Source organism: Chelonoidis abingdonii, chromosome 7 (genome assembly GCF_003597395.2).
Source record: "Chelonoidis abingdonii isolate Lonesome George chromosome 7, CheloAbing_2.0, whole genome shotgun sequence".
In the NCBI taxonomy this organism is placed as follows: Eukaryota; Metazoa; Chordata; order Testudines; family Testudinidae; genus Chelonoidis; species Chelonoidis abingdonii.
In genome coordinates, this window is record NC_133775.1 from 77158123 (window position 1) to 77180455 (window position 22333).

Here is a 22333-nt window from a genome sequence, read left to right on the forward strand (position 1 = left end):
CTGGGCAGGAGGGTCCCGCAGCCCGGATATGGCCCACAGGCCATAGTCTGCCCACCTCTGCCTTACAGGATCTAGATGGGCTCATAATTCTATTTTATTTCTACCTCCACTGTAGCCCACTATTTTATATGTGTTAGTTTTAGTTGTACTAGTTTATGACTCATACAGGATATTGATTCTTTATTATGCCAGGTAAGTGTTTCCCGATGGAAGTTAAATTCCTCATTCTCAGAATCCCTGATAATATTTGTTGAGCATTTTGTAAGACCAGTAATAATCTTAGACCTTGCCACTGTGTAGGTATCAACTCACTCAAGTGCTCACTACTGAGTCAAAAAGGACATGTCTCCAGAAGTCATCTTGTTGCTTAAAAGAGGTAAAGCAATTCCATGGATGTACCCTTGCCATGCCAGGGTCAGTTCCTTAGTGGAGGGTGAAGAACACTTCTAGACCAGGCCTAGGTCTTCCCTTTCCTGGAGCTGTCTGGTTGGTCTCTGCCACTCCAAGATGGTCTGATTCCACCACCTTTATTCACTGAGCTGTGCCATACTTCTCAGGTGACCCCATTGATTTTAATAGAACTTGCCGAATACAGTGCTACACAGCATGAGTAAAGGTAGCAGAGTTTTGGCTCAGAGCAGACAGACAGATTGGTTTTGGGGGAAAATACAGACCTAAGTATAGTCTGTCTTTTGCATAGGGAGTCCTAGTCAGGACTTAGGAGGTTTGTTGATTGAGCCTTGTCCTCCCTCCTCAGGGAAATCACCCATCTCACAAGCACTTGTATTCCCTAGACCAGCTGCTTCTAGATAAGGATGACCCACTCACCATCTCTGATGCCTGACTTCTCCTGTGTGTCCTGTCTGGTTATTAACTCCAGCTGGACTGTCCTCTTTCCACACTTGACCCCTCAGGAGGCCTTGTATGATGGATTTAGGTACATGGCCCAGATCCTTAGTCAGTGTAAATCGGTGTAATTCCCTTGAAGTCAAGGGAGCTATCCTGCTTTAGACCAGCTGAAAATTTGGCCTTCGTCTCTAGTACAGACCACTAACCTCTTTCTGCCTTGGCTTTGTGTGGGCTTTGAACCAGACACAAATATTTACTTTGAGTTAAATGTTCATGTTCCACTTTAAATGTACAAGAGATTGTGGCTTAATTGTAAATCTTACCCAGTCAGATCTCCCACCTGTGGACTGATGGACTCAGGCTAGGTTGGCCCCATCCTTTACCTGTGTCGTCTTTAACCTGACCATGTAAACAGCTAGCCTTCTTTGAACATAGATCTTTGTACAGAGATGATGATCACATCTTCACTGAGCTGAACTAGGCTTTCTGAAACTTCCCTCTGTTGGTGGTTTTCTTTTTTTATCTGTGAAAATTGCCTTCATTATTCTGGTTCCTGGGGCTTGCCTCACATACCTATCACAACAGCTGTGATTGTGCAAGGATGAAATGTGGTTTGCTGCTTCCCATTGTGGTCTGCATCTTTAGCACAAGTGACAAGTCATTGACACTTAAACAGTAGGGAGGATTTTTTGTGAGCTGCTAATAGACTCTAAAGCTGTAGATTTTTGTCTACTTGTTCTGTTGTTTCCATATGACTTTCTAGTCCCCCTCTAGGCCATGATCAAGTAATAAAATTCACATCCACGTAGCTGATAAAATGTACCTTGGTAACTGCCGACGAAGACTCCAGGTGCACTAGATTCTAGTATCAGTTGTGCTGAGGTAAATTTGGAGTAACTCTTGAAGTCAGTGGGGTTACCCATGTGATGAGCATGGTACAACTGTCTCCCATCTATGTGCTGAACACCCGTCCTGAATCGATTTATACAGCTGCTCCTGTCCTCTGCCAAATAATTTCTGAAGACTCTCATCCCCTGTGATGCCCATGGTAAAGGTCCTAATGATAATATCTAGGCAAGTGTCCTGTCAATGATTCCTTAACCTCTCTTATTCCCTTAACAAAGATGAACATACCACCTATGAACCCCATATGTCACCTTGATCTTCTCAACTCTTCTCCCTGCCACCTCTTGGTTGTTTTCTATGCCCACCTGTTGTGTCTTGTCTGTGTCTTGTTCAGGTCCCAATCCAGCAAACTTCTCAAGCACTTTGTGACTCACCACTGCAGCGCCACCTGCTGGCCATCCTGGGAATTAGCTCTCATTTCATCAGAGCACCCTAATCTAGTGGTGTCTCTCTTGCCTCCCCCTCTAGGACCTATGTTGCTCCCCAGATCGCAGTGTCCTCTCCTGTACACAGCCCTCCGGCTTTGCCCCACTCAGTTCTCTCCCCCATTCCAGGGGACCCAACAGTCCTAGTCCAGCCATTTGCCTCAGTGGCTATGATACTCTGTATATCGGGGGAACATGCTGCACCCTCATGTTCATCCTTATAATATGATTGTGTGGTATCCAATGCAAAGTCTGTCATGTTGGGTGTCTTCGGAAGGCTCATGATGCACTGAGTGTTGTTATAGTAATGTTATAGGTTATAATTTCATGTATATAATTATGAGATTGAAAATGTGTTCTCATGGCTTAAAGCAAGCCCAGGCAAAACTCTCCAGGAACAGAAGGGCCGTTCACACCTCATCAGGGCATGTATGGGACAAACCCAGCCCAGCCTCACAGAAACAAAGGATACTGGCATAGGCAGCAACAAAGGATCTGTTGGACTTTAAAGTGAATCACCCCACTTCCCTTGGTCAGTCAGGGACTATGACTATTTTAAAGAATCCTTATTGAAGTTGCAGGAAAAAACCATCCTGATGTGTAGAAAGAATGGTAAATATGGCAGGTGAGCAGCTTGGCTTAACAGTGAAATCCTTGCTGATCTTAAACGCAAAAAAGAAGCTTACAAGAAGTTGGAAGATTGGACAAATGACCAGGGAGGAGTATAAAGATATTGCTCAGGCATGCAGGAGTGAAATCAAGAAAGCCAAATCACACTTGGAGTTGCAGCTAGCAAGAGATGTTAAGAGTAACAAAAAGAATTTCTTCAGGTATGTTAGCAACAAGAAGAAAGTCAAGGAAAGTGTGGGCCCCTTGATGAATGAGGGAGGCAACCTAGTGACAGAGGATGTGGAAAAAGCTAATGTACTCAATGATTTTTTTGCCTCTATCTTCACAAACAAGGTCAGCTCCCAGACTGCTGCACTGAGCAGCACAGTATGGAGAGAAGGTGACCAGCCCTCTGTGGAGAAAGAAATGGTTCGGGACTATTTAGAAAAACTGGATGAGCACAAGTCCATGGGGCTGGATGCACTGCATCCGAGGGTGCTAAAGGAGTTGGTGGATGTGATTGCAGATCCATTGGCCATTATCTTTGAAAACTCATGGCTATCGAGGGAGGTCCCGGATGACTGGAAAAAGGCTAATATAGTGCCCATCTTTAAAAAAGGGAAGGAGGAGGATCCGGGGAACTACAGGCCAGTCAGCCTCACCTCAGTCCTTAGGAAAATCATGGAGCAGGTCCTCAAGGAATCAATTCTGAAGCACTTAGAGGAGAGGAAAGTGATCAGGAACAGTCAGCATGGATTCACCAAGGGCAAGTCATGCCTGACTAACCTAATTGCCTTCTATGAGGAGATAACTGGTCTGTGGATTGAGGGAAAAGCAAGTGATATTCGTGAGTTTTGGCAAAAGCTTTTGATTAGCGTCTCCACAGTATTCTTGCCAGCAAGTTAAAGAAGTATGGGCCTGGATGAATGGACTATAAGGTGATAGAAAGCTGGCTAGATACGTCGGGGCTCAAACAAGTATGATCAACGGCTTCCATCGCTAGTTGGCAGCCGGTTTTCAAGCGGGAGTGCCCTAAGGGTCCCAGTCCTGGGGCCGGTTTTGTTCAATATCTTCATTAATGATCTGGGAAGATGGCGTGGATTGACTCTTCAGCAAGTTTGGCAGATGACACTAAACTGGGAGGGAAGTTGGTAGATCGCTGGGAGGTAGGGAATAGGATACAGAGGACCTAAACAAATTAGAGGATTGGCCAAAAGGGAAACCTGGATGAGAGGTTCAACAAGGACAATCAGAGTCCTGCAGCTTAGCGACAGAAAGAATCCCATTCACTTCTTACCAAGAATAGGGGGAGGCTGAATGGCTAGGAAGACAGTTCTCTAGAAAAGGACGCCTAGGGTTTACAGTGGAAGAGAAGCTGATATGAGTTCAACAAGTGTGCGCCTTGTGGTTGCAAGAAAGGCTAACGGTATTTGGGCTGAAAATGTAGGGGATTGCCAGCAGTCGAGCAAATGTGATCATTCCTTCTATTTGACATTGGTGAGGGCATCATCTGGAGTACTGTGTCCAGTTTTGGGCCCCACACTACAAGAAGGATGTAGAAAAATTGGAAAGAGTCCAGCGGAGGGCAACATAAATGATTAGGGGGCTGGAAAACATGACTTATGAGGAGAGGCTGAGGGAACTGGGCTTGTTTAGTCTGCAGAAGAGAAGAATGAGGAGGGATTTGATAGCTGCTTTCAACTACCTGAAAGGGGTTCCAAAAAGGATGGATCTAGACTGTTCTCAGTGGTGGCAGATGACAGAACAAGGAGTAATGGTCTCAAGTTGCAGTGGGAGAGGTTTAGGTTGGATATTAGGAAAAACTTTATCACTAGGAGGGTGGTGAAGCACTGGAATGGGTTACCTAGGGAGGTGGTGGAGTCTCCTTCCTTAGAGGTTTTTAAGGTCAGGCTTGACATAGCCCTGGCTGTGATGATTTAGTTGGGAATTGGTCCTGCTTTGAGCAGGGGGTTGGACTAGATGACCTCCTGAGGTCCCTTCCAACCCTGATATTCTATGAGGTAATGCTCACCTGACCCTGAAGGGGGGGCAAAGCCAAGAGAGAAGAAAGAATATGATAAAAGGAAGAGACATTTGCCATGCTTTTCCTCTTTCTTCCACCTCTATCTATAGACATCACCACTAAGCGACTAAAGCGATGATCAAAGGGGAGAGCTTGGCTGAAGGGCAACCAGCCAGCCTGTGGTGAGAACCATCTAAGTTTGTATGGGCACTGAAAGTGTTTAAGATCAGCTTAGAATGCATTTGGTTTTATTTTATTTGACCAAATCCAACTTATTGTGTTTTGACTTATAGTCACTTAATCTATCTTTTGTAGTTAATAAATCTGTTCATTTATTCTACGTGGAGCAGTGTGGTTGGTTTGAAGCATGTCAGAGACTCCCTTTGGGATAACAAGCCTGGTGCATATCAATTTCTTTGTTAAACTGACAAACTCATATAAGCTTGCAGTGTCCAACGGGCATAACTGGACACTGCAAGACAGAGGTTCCTGGGATTGTGTAAAGGACTGCGGAAGATTTTGTTACGGTTTAGCTAAGGCTGTTCGCCTTCTCAAGGACAGGTTATTAAAGGTTGCTGTATACTAGCCTATGCTGTTTGTAGCCGGTTGGAACTGCTTAGCCTGGGAAGCTTGGCGTGTTTAGAAAAGCCTGGCCCTTTGCCATAAGAGATAGCCCAGTTGTGGGAAAGCTCCCACATGCCTATGTATGAGCTGCTTTACATGCTATTAGCATAAAGTTATATTTATCAGAATTTGTTTTGCTGCTTTGGACTCGCTCCCCACTTTGAGTTAGCAACGTGCAGAGTCCCCATTGCGGGTGTGTTTTCTTTACCTTCATTAAAAGCCATATCACTCAGAGAGAGAGAGTGTGTGAGTGTGTGTGTCATCCCTGCAGAGCACTTAGGCACGTAACAGATTGTCTGGGACTGGAGATATTGGATAGCGTCATTCAGTTGCACAATCCAAGAAGCTTACATGCTAGAGGCTATGCATAAACAGCCCAGGAGTGAGGGTTCTCACAGCAGAGCAGAGTAAGGCTGGCTTCCAGAGTCAAGGATTGAAGTGACCTAGCAGATCATCGATCCAGATAACACCAGGGGAATGTCACAGTGACATACTGCAGTCTCTGGTCTAGCCACTCACCTCAGTGGCAAACTGCAGTCCATGAACTGACTACTCACCTCAGTGAAAAATGGGGGGGGGAGGGAGGGAGGGAGGGAGAGATCCAGGCCTGTCACTCCAAGTCCCAGCCCAGGGACCCTATAGCCAACAGGCATATACTGCCCTTTCTCCTACTCCACCACCTGTTTCCCTGGGCCACTTCCCTACAGCCCTAGCACTTTCTCCTCCCTTGTATCAGGACCTCAGGCTGACAAGGCTCAGGCTCCAGGACAGCCCCTCATCCTTAGCTTCCAGAAAGAGCCTGCCTCTGAGCTGCTCAGCTGCCCTTCTTATATGGGCCAGCCTGGCCCTGATTGGCTGCTCCACTAAGTCTTCTCCCTATTGGCTGGCTCAATAAGCCCTCTTCCAGTTGGTTGGGTTCTGCACAGCCTCCCCAAGGCTGTTTTAACCCTTCTTCTGTCTGTGTTGGGCAGCTGCCCCACCACACATGCTTAACTTTAAGCACATGAATATTCCCATTGCCTTGAATATCTGTTGCTTATTAGGGGCCTGTACACTGTAACAATAACACAGAGCGGAATTTGGCTCCTAATATTCTTCATTTGGGCCCTTGAATCCTAGATATAGCTTGACTGCGTGTTATGTTTGATCAGCCAGTGCCTTTTCTATTGGACCTCATTTCAGTGTGTAGGAAAGTGACTGGGGTGTAGCTGACTCCAAAGGCTGCTCTACCAGAGCCTTTCGTAGTAGGACACATCAGCAATGCATGAACAACATACACGTAGGAGCCGGAGAGCAGCAGCTGCCTTAGAGTCACTGCAGACAGGAACTAATTACTGTGGAGAAGCTAACGCACAGCTCCCTGCAGAACTTGTCACATTTGTCTATGGATTTAAGTTGCCTTGGCAATGACAGATGTTTTATAAAGTAGTCATTTCACTGAAGATTTCATGTAACCTTTTTGCATGCTGCCAGTTACGGAGGAATCTGCTTAAGACAACTGCGGGTTGAACTAACAAGACGTTTCCCCAAACAAATTGAAACTGACTTAAACCGTATCAGAAATCAGTTAGGACCCAATGTTGTCCCCACTGAAGTCAATCAAAGTTTTGCTATTAACTTCAATGGGAGCAGGACACAACCCTGTGGCAGCATATTTTTGTGGAGTCTCTCCTTTATCTTTGCACTAGCCAGCTAGATCATTTCAAGGCTAGAACACAGAGTGGCTCTGGAATAATTTGGTCCTGAAATATTGCAAAGTGTCTTCACTAACCATAGCAACTAGCATAAAACTGGTTAACTGTATCTGCACACACTACTCCCTCTGACCATTTCAATGGCACTGCATTGTGGGTACCCATCCCACAGGTCCCCACACAGCTCCTTAAAGAGGGGTTTGTGAGAGAACCTAATGTGGGTCCAGAAAGGTATTCTGGGAGACTGAGTCGGTGTCGCAGAATCCTCAGGGAGTCACACCATTGTATATGATGATGAAATGCACCCTACCGGCCCCCTTCTCTTCCTCATGGCCCCCCCTCACACCAGCGCCCTTCCCTAGAAAGGCTCAGATCCAGGAAACTGCAAATATAGGGCCCAATCCTGCATCCTCTGTACCCTGAGAACTCAATGGGAATTGAGAGCACTAGGCATCTTTCAAGAGTTGCTCAGCATCTTGCAGGATGGTGTCAGAGTGACTGAGTGGTGAGGGGAATGCCACATTGTCTGTCAGGAAGTTTCTCATCTATTTTGCTACCGCGTGGGGAGGACAAAAGTTAATAGGCATCACAGCACACACCTGTTTTAAGGAGGTACTTGGAGGAGGAGAGATGGATAGGATCCATGGCAGACAAGGTCAGGGAGGGAATCACATAGACAAAGATTCGTCAAGAGAATGGACCAGCTCTGAGTAGGAACTGCATGGAAGAAGGGTTGGAGATGAGAACAGGGCAAGGAAAGAAAAGAGTCAGAGGCGCATCAGTGGTGCAAAGGGGAGTGTAAAAAGACAGGGTAAAAGAGGTGGAGAATCCAGTAAGTTAATTCAGGACATATTGAATTAACACAAAAGATCTTGCACCTAGTGTGGTGAAAGACGGACATGTGACATTTCAGTAATAGTTCTTTAGATCATCCACTGGGCCTTGAGTCCAGCCACATCCCAGGCCTGTGCAAGGCCACATCTGGAAATTGTAAACAGGGGTACTGACTTTTCAGGAGTATGCTCCCTGGCTAAAATCAACTAGATTCTGAAATATTAAACCATTGACATTCCAAGGGCACTGAACCCACAGCTGCTGCAGGACACTTCAGCCTCTTATCCCTGCAGTGACCTGAAGGAAATCTTTAGGCGCTGAATTCAGCTATTCAAGAGAGCTGCTTTCTTCATTTGTTGTTATTATGTCCTTGTGGAGTACTGAATTTAATTGGCCACTGCTTTGTTGATAGCAGCCTGTACTGTTAGTGCAACTGAGCCAAGAATTAGAGGCTCTTTTTCAGCAGGATTGGATAGACGTTCTTTCTATCCTTGACTCTGTAAATGAAAAGAAAACGGGGGATTGTTGCAGACAATGCTTCCGGACAGCTCCCTCTGAGAGCACTTTTGCTTTAATTGCAGGCTGGCCAATACTTGCAAGTTATGTCAGTAATTTGAATTAAGTTGTCTTTCTCATACTGTTCATAATTCACAAGAACAGTCTGAAAGAGATGCAACTTTAGCATGGCACTCTGCTGCCCCCGTCTGGTAATGTGACAAAGCAGCACCCACAGACATGCTGACATGGGTATATTGTTCGTACTTCCAGCTCATTTATCTGAACACAGCCCCCTCTCCCTCCAATAGATTCAGATCCTACAGAATGCAGGGTTTCAATAGCTGAAAATTGTTCCCTGCCTTTCTGGCTGTGACAATCAGCATCCAAACATGACCTAAGGTAGTGTTTGTTGTCTTACAGAGACTGAAACAAAAGCTTTTAGAGTAGTGTAAACGGCACTTGTTCATATCTACTATTACTAATGGGAAAGCCTGTGCAAAGATACGTGGAAATTGGGGGTAACAAAATGCACAAGTGGCAGAGTTGGGAAATAAATGGTTAAGAGCAAGACTGGGAGTTGGAACCTCTGGGTCCCATGCTGGGCTCCAACACTGCCTAACTATTTGATCCAGTGCAATCGCATGGGCCAAAATTTTGAAAAGTAGCCGGAGATTTTGGGTGCCTCACGTTTGGGTCTCCAGCCTAGGACATCTTGGGCCCAGTTTTCAGAATACTGAGCAACTAGAACAGGGGATACAACCTTTCAGAAGTGGTGTGCTGAGTCTTCAATTATTCACTCTAATTTAAGGTTTCACGTGCAAGTAATACATTTTAACCTTTTTAGAAGGTCTCTTTCTATAAGTCTATAATGTAAAACTAAATGATTGCTGTATGTAAAGTAAATAAGGTTTCAAAATATTTAAGAAGCTTCATCTAAATTTAAATTAAAATGCAGAGCCTCCTGGACTGTGGCCAGGACCCAGGCAGTGTGAGTGCCACTGAAAATCAGGTTGCGTGCTGCCTTCGGCACGCATGCCATAGGGTGCCTACCCTGGAATCTCCATTGACTGCAGCTGGGTTCAGCAACTCAGAAAAGTAGGCCTCAAGGGGCTGAGGTTGGAAATGCTAGTGTGAAACAGAGCACGCTGCACGCATGTGTGGTGGCAGGGCAAGTTAACAGGATCGGCACGCCTGCTGCAGCACAAGGAGACCCCTCTTCAGGGAAGTCTGGCCCAGGCATCCAAGGAGCAGCCTCCTGGCCTTAAGGGCGCCATAGCCAGCGCTGCCTATAGGCGTGCCACGCTGGGCCAGGAGTCAATAAGGCCAGTGTCCTGCATGGAACAAACAGGACAAGGGGGGGCAGGGCAGGACGGACCCGCCCTGCTGTGCGCAGGCGTGACCATGTGTCACAGCCCTGTGCTGCCAGCAGCGAGTGGGGAGCCGAGCCGCCTATTCCTGCGCGGGGAGGCTGTGCCTGCAGAGCTACACCCCCCGCCCCCGGGCTTTTCCCGCAAGGCCTCTACCCCCGCCGCGGTTGGTTTCCCACACCCCTAGTGGCTCAGTAGCACAAATCTACCAGTCACTCCTGGGAGCAGAGCACACATGACCCCTCAGCAGCCTTCTGACTGCGCATAATCAGTAAAGCGCCGGAAACAGCCCCTTGCCTTAGGCCAAGCTGCGCATGCGCGGTGCAGACCGCCCTGAGAAGACAACGCATGCGCTCTTGCCTGTAACCGGCGCAAGCGTAGCGGGTAGTCGCTCTGACGCAAGGCCGCTGCAATTTCCCAGCGCTTCATCCCGTCCGACCTTGAGTACGCAGTGCCTGTCAGGACCCCAGCTGCCCGTCACGGTGCCTGTGTGGAATTGCCTCAGGGTGCTAGCGCTTCACAGGAGGCTCGTCGGCCGCAGCGCGGGATCGGGTAGCGCGAGCGGGAAGGTGCTGCGCGGAGCCGCCGCGTAGTCTCCGCTGCGGCGCGGGCGCTGAGGCGTTGGTGTGGGGTCAGGCCTTTGCAGAGACAGCCCCGTCGGGGTGCGCTGACCCGGCTCACGTGGGTGGAGGTTTCGAGAAGAGCCGCTGCGCAGCCCGCACTCGCCTGCCCGCGTGAGAGTCTCCGGCCCCGCCGCACCCGAACCATGCTGAGCGCCAGCCGCACCGCCGCCCGCCTCCACCTGCTGCCCCGCCGGGGCACCGCTCCCAGCCCCGGCCTCGCTCAGGTGCGGAGGAGGGCCCGTGGGGGGTCCGCGCGTTACCCGGGGAGGTGGGAAGCGATGTACCCGTGTAAGGCCACCCCCGGGGATCACGGCTGGGCTCTGTTAGCGAGTTACGCGGTGGGGCCCCGAGACGGGGTGGGGGGCGGTGCCTAGGCCAAGGCAGATGGCTGGCGGGAGCCCTGCTGCTGGCAGTCCCGTGTTCAGCCCCGGGCGAGTTCAGGGCCAGTATCGTGCGGGGTTGTGTAACCCTCCAGCTTGGATCGGTGGCTGCCCCGAGGCCAGTTGGAGCCAGTCTTGTAATCTCATCTCGTTCCCCATCCGTCCCGGCGGGCTTGTGCTGCTGGGGGAGGAGTTTAGGGAGCCGTTAGGTGCTAAGACGTTAACGGTGAGGGCGCACCAGAGAACTGGGGCAGCTGGAAGTGGGGAGGGCTCTCTTGGAATCTGGGCATTGAAAATGGATTTAAGTGTAAGAGTAGGAGAGTTTTTTGATTTTAACACCCAGACTGGTGAATGGGAACATCTAATAAGGATGGCTCAACACAAAGTCATTGGTACTTAGGGGGTGGGGGCTCTTCCTTTGACCTTCATTGTTGGTATGTGTTGACAGAGTTTAGTGCCAGAGTTCAGCTATACTACTGTGGGGTTTTCAGTTAATCTAATTAGGTACATGTTCTTGGAACCATTTTTAAAAATAAACAGCTTTGTATCTTCTGTGTTTGCTCCCTCAAAACTTCAAAAATTAGTAGAGAATCTTCGTTTAAGGTGCATTTGTTAGTTGGTATTGCTGACAAAGAGATTTTAAAGGTAACTTGGTGGAAACTGAAAGACTCCCCTTGGTTTTAATGGGAGTTATATCTGGCCCTGTAATGAGAATCTTAAATTGACTAAGCATTTCTACTTTCTCGTGGTAAATAAATATTATGTCCATTTTACAGATGAGGCAACAGAAGTGCAAATGGTTAAGTAGTTCAAGGATAATGGGGATTGTGCTGCAAGACCTTTTCAATGCTGAACAGTGACCTAGTTTCTGAACTCCCTGGTCTGTGTACAGAGATATACTCTGTCAAGGTCTCAGGATGCTTTATAGTGGCATAGCTATTGTGCTGCAGTACCATAGAATAGATGCTTCCCTCACTGACAGAAGAACCACTTTCATCTATGTAGTTAATCCCCCTCTTCAAGAGGTGATCGCTAGGTCAACAGAAAAATCCTTCCATTGACTTAATCATGTCTACACCGGGTATTAGGTCACCCAAACTGCAGGGTGTGACATTAGATACATAATGTAGCTAGGCTGATCTAATTTTTAAGTGTAGACCAGGCTTTAGCCATGACTCTCTCCTTTTTGTCTCTTGCCTCTTCTCTTCTCACTCATCTCCAGGTCAAAGTGTATGCTAAGCAGGAGGGGTTTGTAGTCTCTGATGCATTAACAAAGTGGTATTTTCTTCTCATGATGGGATTCTGTTTGTACTAAAATGTTATATGGGTTACAGATTAAAAAACACTGACGTGTTTCATCCAGCATCTCTTAAACCTAGTCGAAAGAATGAAACTCTGGAGCACTGTAATTTAGTCTACCCCTTGAGGAAACATCAAGAAACTTGGTTAATGTTTATCTGCTGCTACCTATATCATGCTAAAGGTTCAACTTTACGTGTTGCAGCATTTGCAGCAAGTTTAACTTGTGCATGTTCATAGTGAGAATCTTTTATATCAGCAACTTGCTCAGCTCGAATAATATGGGTCTTAAAGTGATCACATTTCATATAAACAACAAATAATAAAACTTAAGGTAAATGTTCTATGGTTGTATAATATATTGAAATATTTTCTTGAGTCCTTGTTTTGAGTTAAGTAAAAGGAATTTTGAAGATTAAACACAAAGCTAATGTGGTAGTGGAGGTGTATCACATTTTATTATTTTAAGGTAGCATAGCTACAGATCCTTTTAAAATATTGGATGTGAGGTAATCTTACCTGAAATAAGATGCAAGAAACCTCTCATTGCTGTAATATCCTGACCTTATTTTATAGGCAGTCTGGAATACTCTCAGTCAAGATGCTCTCAGAACAGTATCAAGTAGGAAGTATGCGTAAGTATCTCTCGTCTCTCTCCCCTTCTCCCTTTTTTTTTTTTTTTTTTTTTTGAGAGGGGAAAAGATTGACCTGTAAGAAAAACAAAAAACTGTAACAGTCTCGATACCTAAATTGACTCCAACTTCATAATCTGAAATCCTTGGTCAGATGTGTGTATGGTTAATTAATGAGAAACAAAATGGCCTCTACTGGCACAGTGTTTCATAAATAATCAGATACTAAGTATGGCAACAAATTTCCTGCTATAGGTAAAGTTCTTAGACTTATTAAAATTCCAGAGAAACCTATTTATTTCAACACAAAGAAGAAATTTAATAAAACTTTTAAACTTCATTTAATCCATCAGTTTGTTCTGTAGATGCCGATGAAACTTCTTTTGAAGCAAAAACATTTTTGTGAGCATAATCAATACGCCAATCTCCTGCTGTCCAGTATAAAGTAATGGAGGAAAATTGTGTATGTATTAGAATTTGCAAAACTTGGCGCTTTCTCAAGACTGACTCCGTCTCCTAATTTGTTTCCCTCACTTTTTCAGGAAACACTTAGAACTCTGTATCCCTGAAAAAGTTTATTCTGTTTAGGAATCCTCCTTTCTTATGAAATCAGAACATTAAACGAGTGTGACAAATTACTATATACTAATCCTGTTGCATCATCAACATTATCTTCTGTTACTGTGTTGGAGAGGGTTCCACAGCTCTGCGGATCAGTTTACATTCATTTTTTAATTCGAAGTGGTTTGTACTCCCTCACAATATATTCTGCAGTTTTTCTTAATTTGTTAATCCAAGGTAAAAATAAAACTTAGGGATTCTGGTCTGTTGTATAACTTGATGAAAACAATATAGTTGATGTAAGTCCTTCAGCACTGGAGCCAAATAAACTAAGTCATGGAAGTAAGGTAGCTTGGGGGGAGGGGTATGAGGATGCGGGGACGGGGAAATGGGGAGAGAACCTAGAGGAAAAGCTCATACCTGGGGCTGCCTCCCTATCTCTGCTCACTGCATATCTAATAAATTGGTGTAACTGCCACTGAAGGCAAGACTTCTCAAGTAAACTAAGGGAAAAGGATATTCAACCTCCCCCAAAAGCCTCCTCCCTGTAAATCATTTCATTTAGTAATACCACCCATCATGTTACCCCACAGTCAAGGCTTAAAAATGTCAGCATGTCTTATTTCAAAAAGAAAGCTAGCTGCAGTTCTAAATACCCCAGGCTCAGAGGACCTCAACAGGGCCTTAGTTCATCTCTTTTATCTATAGATGTGCATTTTTCCATACTGAGAATTGCCTAATAAACTGATCTGAGCACTTTTCATAGTCTTTTTTTTACCTCCAGGCAGCTGCTTTCAAGCAGGTGTGACATCTGAATTATTAGATACAAGTGAGGGTCTCTGATGACAAAAAACATAGATTTCTGTATTAACTCTTCATAAATGTACTATAGTTTTTATGCTTGCCATATGAATGAATAAATCGGTTATGGATTTTCCAGGTTAGATTGCAGGAAATAGCCTTTTACATGGGAATTTGTAATCAAAACTATGTATAGGGGAAATTATTGTAAATGGGAAATAAAAAGCTACAGCTAGTAATTCTGATCAGTTTAATTAGGGCTGTCGATTAATCACAGTTAATTCACGTGGTTAACTTTTTTGAGTTAATCGTGATTAAAAAAATTAATCACAATTAATTGCAGTTCTAATTGCACTCTTAAATAATAGAATACCAATTGAAATTTGTTAAACATTTTGGATGTTTTTCTGTATTTTCATATATAGTGTGTTCTGTGTTGTAATTGAAATCAGTGTATATTTTTGCTTACAGATATTTGCACTGTAAAAATGATGATAAAAGAAATAATATTTTTCAATTAACCTCTACCACTACTTTAGTGCAGTCTTTGTCCTGAAAGTGCAACTGACAAATGTGGAATTTTTTTTGGTTATGTGACTGCACTCTCTAAATAAATAAAATAAAATAAATAAAACTTCAGCACCTACAAATCCACTCAGTCCTACTTCCTGTTCAGCCAATCGCTAAGACAAACAAGTTTGTTTACATTTACAGGAGATAATGCTGCCCTCTTGTTTACAGTGTCACCTGAAAGTGAGAACAGGTATTTGCATGGCATTTTTGTAGCCGGAATTGCATGGTATTTACATGCCAGATATGTTAAACATTTCTATGCCCCTTCATGCTTCGGCCCCCCATTCCAGAGGACGTGCTTCAATGCTGGTGACGCTTGTTTAAAAAAAATAAGCGTTAAGTAAATTTCTTACTGAACTCTTTGTGGCAGAATTGTTTGTCCCCTGCTCCATTTTACCCACATTCTGCAATATATTTCCTGTTATAGCAGTCTCAGATGATGACCCAACACGTTCATTTTAAGAACACTTTCATTGCAGGTTAGGCAAAACGCAAAGAAGGCACCAGTGTGAGATTTTTAAAGATAGCTACGGCACTTGACTCAAGGTTTAAGAATCTGAAGTGCCTTCCAAAATCTGAGGGGGATGAGGTGTGGAGCATGCTTTCAGAAGTCTTAAAAGATCAACACTCTGATGCGGAAACTACAGAACCTGAACCACCAAAAAAGAAAATCAATCATCTGCTGGTGGCACTTGACTCTGATAATGAAAATGAACTTGCGTCAATCTGCTCTGCTTTGAATTGTTATCAAGCAGAACCCCTCATAAGCATGGACGCATGTCTTCAGGAATGGTGGTTGAAGCATGAAGGGATGGCATAAGAATCTTTAGCACAACTGGCACGTAAATATCTTGGGACACCATGAGAACTCCTGTTCTTGCTTTCAGATGATGTTGTAAATAAGAAGTGGGCAGCATTATCTCCTACAAATGTAAACAAACTTGTTTGTCTGAGCAATTGGCTGAACAGGAAGTAGGACTGAATGGACTTGCAGGCTCTTAATATTTTACACTGTTTTATTTTTGAGTGCAAGTTTTTTGTATGTAATTCTACATTTGTAAATTCAACTTTCATGATAGAGATTGCATTACAGTACTTGTTTTAGGTTAATTGAAATACTATTGTTTCCAGTGCAAATACTTTTAATAAAAAAAAAGTGAGCACTGTACAATCAATATATTTGAAAATGTAAAAAAAAAATCCAAAAATATTTAAATAAATGGTATTCTGTTACTGTTTAACAGTGCGATTAATTGCAATTAATTTTTTAATCACTTGACAGCCCTACTTATTTTAGCTTAATTCTACTTGGGGAGAGGGAATAAGGGCTTTCATATGAAAGACTTGATGTTTAGGGATGTTAGAACTGATTTGACATCAGTCTTTGAAGGGCCACACTCACAAATTGTGTACAGACCTTAAGTATTTAAAGTGTGATGCTAGCCAATAAAAAAGTCCAGGGGATTTCACAGTGGAACATAGAAAACAAGTAAGAATTTAGACACAACAAATGCCTGGAATGACCAAATCTAATACAGAACCACAATTTGATGATACCAGGTTGACTTCCAACATAAGCTGGGTTGTTCTCCAATTTCCTCTTTTACTCTAGAGTGGAAAATGGATTTGCTTCCCCAACTGCAGGTAGAATCTGGTTGAAAGGTAATTCCTCCCCTCCACGTATCATCTTGCAAGGAGAGAAAGCTTTCTGGTTGTTTCACCAGTTGCAGTAACCCTAACATTTGTTTTAAATATATTTTGCAGCTCAGAAGCAGTCAAAGGTGCTGTTATTGGTATTGATTTGGGCACAACTAACTCCTGTGTGGCAGTTATGGAAGGAAAACAAGCAAAGGTGAGTAACTGGTAACTACTAGTGTATAACAATCTGGCTCTAAGGAAGGGAATCAGTGTTGCCACTTTCGCAGGTAGTTTTCCTGGGTTATAACCTCTTACCATTTTTATGTAGGTGCTGGAAAACGCTGAAGGTGCCAGAACTACCCCATCTGTTGTAGCATTTACAGCTGATGGTGAACGATTGGTTGGGATGCCAGCTAAACGACAGGCTGTAACTAACCCACACAATACATTCTATGCTACCAAACGTCTCATTGGACGGCGCTATGATGATTCTGAAGTACAGAAAGATATGTAAGTAAAACTAAGTAAAGTTATTCCCCTGTTCTGGAAAGAGAATTTGCAGAGTGCAGTGCGCCCATGCATGGCCTAAAATAAAGTGCTGTTTGCACATGGTGGGATGTGGTACTCGGTGTGTAGTGTTCCACATGTTGATTCCTCCTGTTCCTCAGAAGCTTAGCCTGTGTTTCACTGCATTTATTAATGATGCTTTTTAAGCTTTCAGGGGTGGACTCATAAGTGTATTTAGTTCTTGACAATGCAATATAGCTGGTGCTGTCTGCATTGGCAAGAGAAATGGATCAAATGACAAAGTGCTGACTGTACTTTGTACAGTACAGGACCCTGAGAGCCCCTGTCTTGAGGGTTTCCTGCATCTCACTTCTGATTGAGTCCTTGTGCTATAGAACGCTGCACACGTAATAGTCACTGAATTACCAGGAAGGTTATACTTTCTACGTAATGTCTGTCATATAAAAGTTGTGAGCAGATGCCTTGTGATTGGGATACTGAATAGCCATTATTTTTCATCGGAGGGAAAGGAACAGTAATTTAATGGCTATTTCTCCCTGGGATTGCAATTCAGTTCTAGTGGCTTGTCCTACTCCAAAGCTATTTTCCTCACTTTAGGAAACTTTCATAATACAAAAACATTTAATGAAAAGGAAAGCAGCATGCTTACAATTTACTAAAGGAAATACTTTCTAGTACATAAAGTATCCTGTGGAATTTGTCACAGGATATCAGAGGTCAGGAGTTTAGGAATTCAAAATGTGGTTAGATATGTAAGTGATGAGACATGTAAGCCAACCACTAGCTTATAGAGGGGCTCAGGAAAATCTTTTCCATATGTGAAGGCTGTCTCTTAATTGTCCACAATTGGGTTTCTTGCATCTACCTCTGAATTAGCTGGTACTGGCCACTGTCAGAGGATGGCTTCTGGACTAGGTGGACCATTGATTTGATCTTGTTTAACATGAATTCAAGTTTGCATAAAAGTAGTTATGGCACAGTTTACACTGGGATTCTTTAATAAAACTGTTCAGTTTAAGTGTGCACTGGTTTTGTTGTGTGGCCAGAAATTCTTGTGTATTTACAACTTAAGATATATCCGTAATTCCAGCACTTGCTGCAAAATATTGCAGAAAGTTGTGTATACCTGAGTCAATCTTAGCAGGTATTTTATGGAAAATTACTCTGTCCAACACAGGTTAGCGTGAAAGCTTTTAAACATTCTTCTGGCTTTTTAATGGTATAGGCCCTATGTTATTTTGGATTTAAGCAAGCAAGAGGCTCTGGTTATTTTACAGCACTCAGAAAACACTGTATTTACCCCCGAGAGCTTACAAGTCTACTGTAAATAAAGAGTTGATATGACAAATGGATATAAGAAAAAACAAAGGAGCTGGGGGATGTGAAAGGACAGGTTACAATACGACTGTGTCGCTGGATTAGAGTAATGTGTACACATTGGGTTCTAATTGTGACTTCTGTAGCAACAGCACATTTTAGCTCTTGGGTACATGATAACTGGGGATACTCATTGGAGAAGAGAGTAATGGGGGAAGGGTGACTGTAAAGGAGAAGTGGGGAGGACAGCAGCAAGGCACTTATTGGGCAGTGAGATTGGGCTGGGTAGCTGAATGGTTGCAATGGTAGAAGGGTGGGGTGAAAGGGAAGCAACCACTAACTGCATTGCAGCAAATGAGGGCTCCGGACTCCATATTTCAGAATTGAGTGAAGAGTGGTGTCAGGAGGCTGACAGCCTGTATAGGTCCCTTTGGGAGGGAGCAGATTGGACAACCCTGAGCTTACTCAGGGTCCTTGGCTGTAACTGATGCCAGGATACATCGTAGCTGAATCAAACTGATTGGTATTGACCTTTTCCAAGAAATGCAGTGGTTTCCATCTGGGATCTTTGCAAATGGTATTTTCAGGTGCCTCCTTTGCATTGGAGGCTGTTAGGGGAAGATTTACTGTAGGATCTCTCCCTTTAAAACCAAGATGTCACTAAGTTTTGCCAATTTCAGGTTAACCAGCAATGCCAGCTATGTATTCAGAATAGACCTTAGACTCATAGACTAAAAGGCCAGAAGGGACCATCATGATCATCTAGTCCAGGGGTCGGCAACCTTTCAGAAGTGGTGTGCTGAGTCTTCATTTATTCACTCTCATTTAAAGTTTTGTGTGCCAGTAATACATTTTAATGTTTTTAGAAGGTCTCTTTCTAAAAGTCTGTATATAACTAAACTATTGTTGTGTGTAAAGTAAATAAGGTTTTAAAAATGTTTAAGAAGCTTCATTTAAAATTAAATTAAAATGCAGAGCCACCTGGACCAGTGGCCAGAACCTGGACAGTGTGAGTGCCACTGAAAATCAGCTTGTATGTCACCTTTGGCACGCTTGCCATAGGTTGTCTACCCCTGATCTAGTCTGACCTTCTGCACGTTGCAGGCCACAGAACCTCAGCCATCCACTCCTGTAATAGACCCCATAACCTCTGGCTGAATTACTGAAGACCTCAGATCATAACTTAGTCTTGTGTGATGTATTCAGTGTTATCCAGACAAACTTTACACAATGTGAAATTCTTTGTTTCAGTAAAAATGTTCCTTTTAAAATTGTCCGTGCCTCCAACGGTGATGCCTGGGTAGAGGCGCATGGGAAGCTGTATTCTCCAAGCCAAATTGGCGCCTTTGTATTAATGAAGATGAAGGAGACAGCAGGTTGGTACAGCCAGGTGTTTACCTTGTTTGACTTGGTTGAGCACAAGTTTAACCTTGGTATTGGTACTAGATGTGTGATAAATATACTGGGCGTACTACAGCCATAATACAAACTTCCTCCTTCTAGAACCCTTCTAAACCATGGCCTGAATTGCATCAGATTGTGTAGGGATAAGGTAGTAAGCTATGTTTTACCCTCAGGAGAGTGAAGGACCCTTAATTTTGTACTGACCAAGTTAGGGTATTTGACCGAGTTAGAGCTTCCAACAAAGCATTATCCTGGTTACTGTTATTCAAAGTCTCAGTTTGCAGAGCCTTGAAATACATGAGTGTTTCAAGCAAAGTGTCAGTCATGTCTGCTGGCTGTGAAGGAGTGCACACTTGTCGTCATCTCTTCCAGAGAAATATGCATATTGTGAAACTTGCCATTTACAGACTCCTAATACTTGCCTCCTTTTGGCATAGTGATTGCTGCCACAAATACCTGCTTGCCTTTGGTCTATACGGCAGCTGTTTGACTTCCTGTTCAGACAGGGTTAGGTCCTCTGCCTAGCTAGCTGTGACGTGTCAGCTTCTTAAATCTACTGCTTTTCTCCATGTGGAGTTAAGCTCTGCCCAGTTGCATTATGTGGCAAGCAGACTAATGGGAATGATGACGGGGTGGGTTAGTTCTTATATGGCTAGTTGATATCCATCAGCAAGAGGAGAAATGTTAAAGGGACCTCATGTTGTGAAGTACTTCTCCCTAGCTAGTGGTGCTGTGAAGCTCTGCCAGGGTGATGGCCCACAGAGCTGACAATTCTTTCCACTTCCATCCCTACTGTGATTTCAAGGAAATCCCCCAACTATAGTGGGGTAGGGTAGTTTGACATTTAGTTTTGGAACCCTCACTACTCCTCACCTGCTGTGTGGGTTGGAGAGCACTTTTGCTCCCCAATATCGAGTGATCAACAAGTAAGACTGCAAGTGAGTGACTATACATAGATTCAACCTTGTAGTAGCTACCAAGGCCTAGCAGGGATGGAAGGACGGGCCTAGAAGACTGAGTTGCAGTGTGTGGGAGGTTAGAGGGTACCTCCAGATTCTGGAAATGGCGGTCTTTAGTGTTGTGCAGCAGGCCAACCCAAATCCCAGATGGACCAGTCACCACAAAGGCTGTAAATTAGATTGGATAGAATACTGTAAGGATATTAAAGCAAACAAAATGAAGCACTGTGAAGTCTCTGGGGTGGGTAGCATGCATCCAAATACTTGCACAGGTTTATTTGATTGAAAGAGAACAGCAAGTTACAATACTGAATAGGGATGTGCCAGAAAACTAGGAGCTTTTCTGATTAACCATACATTACATTTTTGTCACCATTAATCTGCTGTATGTCAACCTGCTGCGGAAAATATTTATACTGGGCAAATGGGTAAGCAGTCTGTTGACCAAATATAAGACATTCAAAGTAAAGGCATAGCCTCAGGATTGTTTTCTACTGCTTATAAAAGCAAAGAATTCTGCAAATGTTTTATAGGTGAATTCACACTAACCAGTTTTGTCTGATCACTAGTGGAAAGTATAGAAATGTCTTGAGGTGACTGTGATTTTAAGGGGTCACAAGCTCTTCCATAGTGCAGCCCCTATGTTAAAAGTGAAAAAAGCTTTGGGACCCTTTCCCATCTCTCCATAAAGGGAGGGAAGTCACAAAGCCCAGACTGAGGACCCCTGTTCTGTTTATAGCTGAGGGACTAGAAACAAAGCACCAACATTTTAGAGTGGGTCTGAAGTTTTTATTAACTACAATAACTTGCTGGTTTTTCTTTTCCAGAAAACTACCTGGGACACTCAGCAAAGAATGCTGTCATCACTGTCCCTGCTTACTTCAATGATTCTCAGAGGCAGGTAGGGTCACAAGCTCCTGGATTTCCTGTGTCCGTAAACAGAGATTTTAACTTCTCTCACTGGTCAACTTTCTTCTCTTTTTCAGGCTACTAAAGATGCTGGGCAGATTTCTGGACTCAATGTTCTAAGGGTGATCAATGAACCAACTGCTGCTGCCCTGGCTTACGGTCTAGACAAGTCTGAAGACAAAGTGTAAATGTCTGCTAGTAATCCCCACCCCTCTTAGCCAGAGCACCCTAGGGTTCTGTTTTGTAAATAATATAAGACTTTGTGCTGTTTAAGATACTAGTTCATACCCTATTGCTAAGCTAATTCCACAGTAATCTATGTGCAGTTGCTCTCAGAGCTTTATTTCATTCTTACCAGTTTAAAAAAAAAAACCTGAATCTTAGATGTTCATTGCAAAACTGCATCTTAAATTAGTTAGCAGTAGCTCCACAGCAGCACAACTGCACACCACTAATTTAAGAACAGTCAGCTGTGGTTAGTAATAACAGCTTCTTAGCGTGGTTCTTCAAGATGATTGAGTTGACAGGTTCCTTATATTTAAGATTAAATTGGCGTAAAAATCTCTATCCAGGTTCTGGTTTACTGGAAAGCATTTGTTTCCCGATGTACCTGTTCAGACATTTATTTTTATTATCCTCTGTGTGTCAGTATTACCATAACAATTTTACTGTGATCTAACAAACTGTAAATTCATGTTATTGAAGAGAATTTTTCATAGTTTACAGTGCTTTGTAAGTGCTCTCTGCTTCCCCTGGCCTTTCCCAAAAGCTGTCTCTGAAATGCCTGGGCTTTAGCGCCATACCTTAATTTGCCTTATGACTTTATGGGGGGGGGCAAACCATGAATGCACTCGCCTCTTAATAAAAAATGTTAAGGCTG

At 43.8% G+C, this 22333-nt stretch overlaps 1 protein-coding gene across 1 annotated transcript in view; it reads left to right on the forward strand.

The window, feature by feature from the left end:
- The first annotated feature begins 10154 nt into the window (after nucleotides 1–10154).
- Nucleotides 10155–22333, forward strand: part of HSPA9 (heat shock protein family A (Hsp70) member 9) — a 33340-nt gene continuing 21161 nt past the window's right edge. Inside the window, exons 1-7 of the mRNA XM_032768693.2 lie at nucleotides 10155–10676; nucleotides 12708–12766; nucleotides 16463–16550; nucleotides 16665–16846; nucleotides 19433–19557; nucleotides 21372–21445; nucleotides 21531–21637. Coding sequence (XP_032624584.1) covers nucleotides 10596–10676; nucleotides 12708–12766; nucleotides 16463–16550; nucleotides 16665–16846; nucleotides 19433–19557; nucleotides 21372–21445; nucleotides 21531–21637 — 716 coding nt within the window. The 5' untranslated portion in view covers nucleotides 10155–10595. The remainder of the gene's footprint in view (nucleotides 10677–12707; nucleotides 12767–16462; nucleotides 16551–16664; nucleotides 16847–19432; nucleotides 19558–21371; nucleotides 21446–21530; nucleotides 21638–22333) is intronic.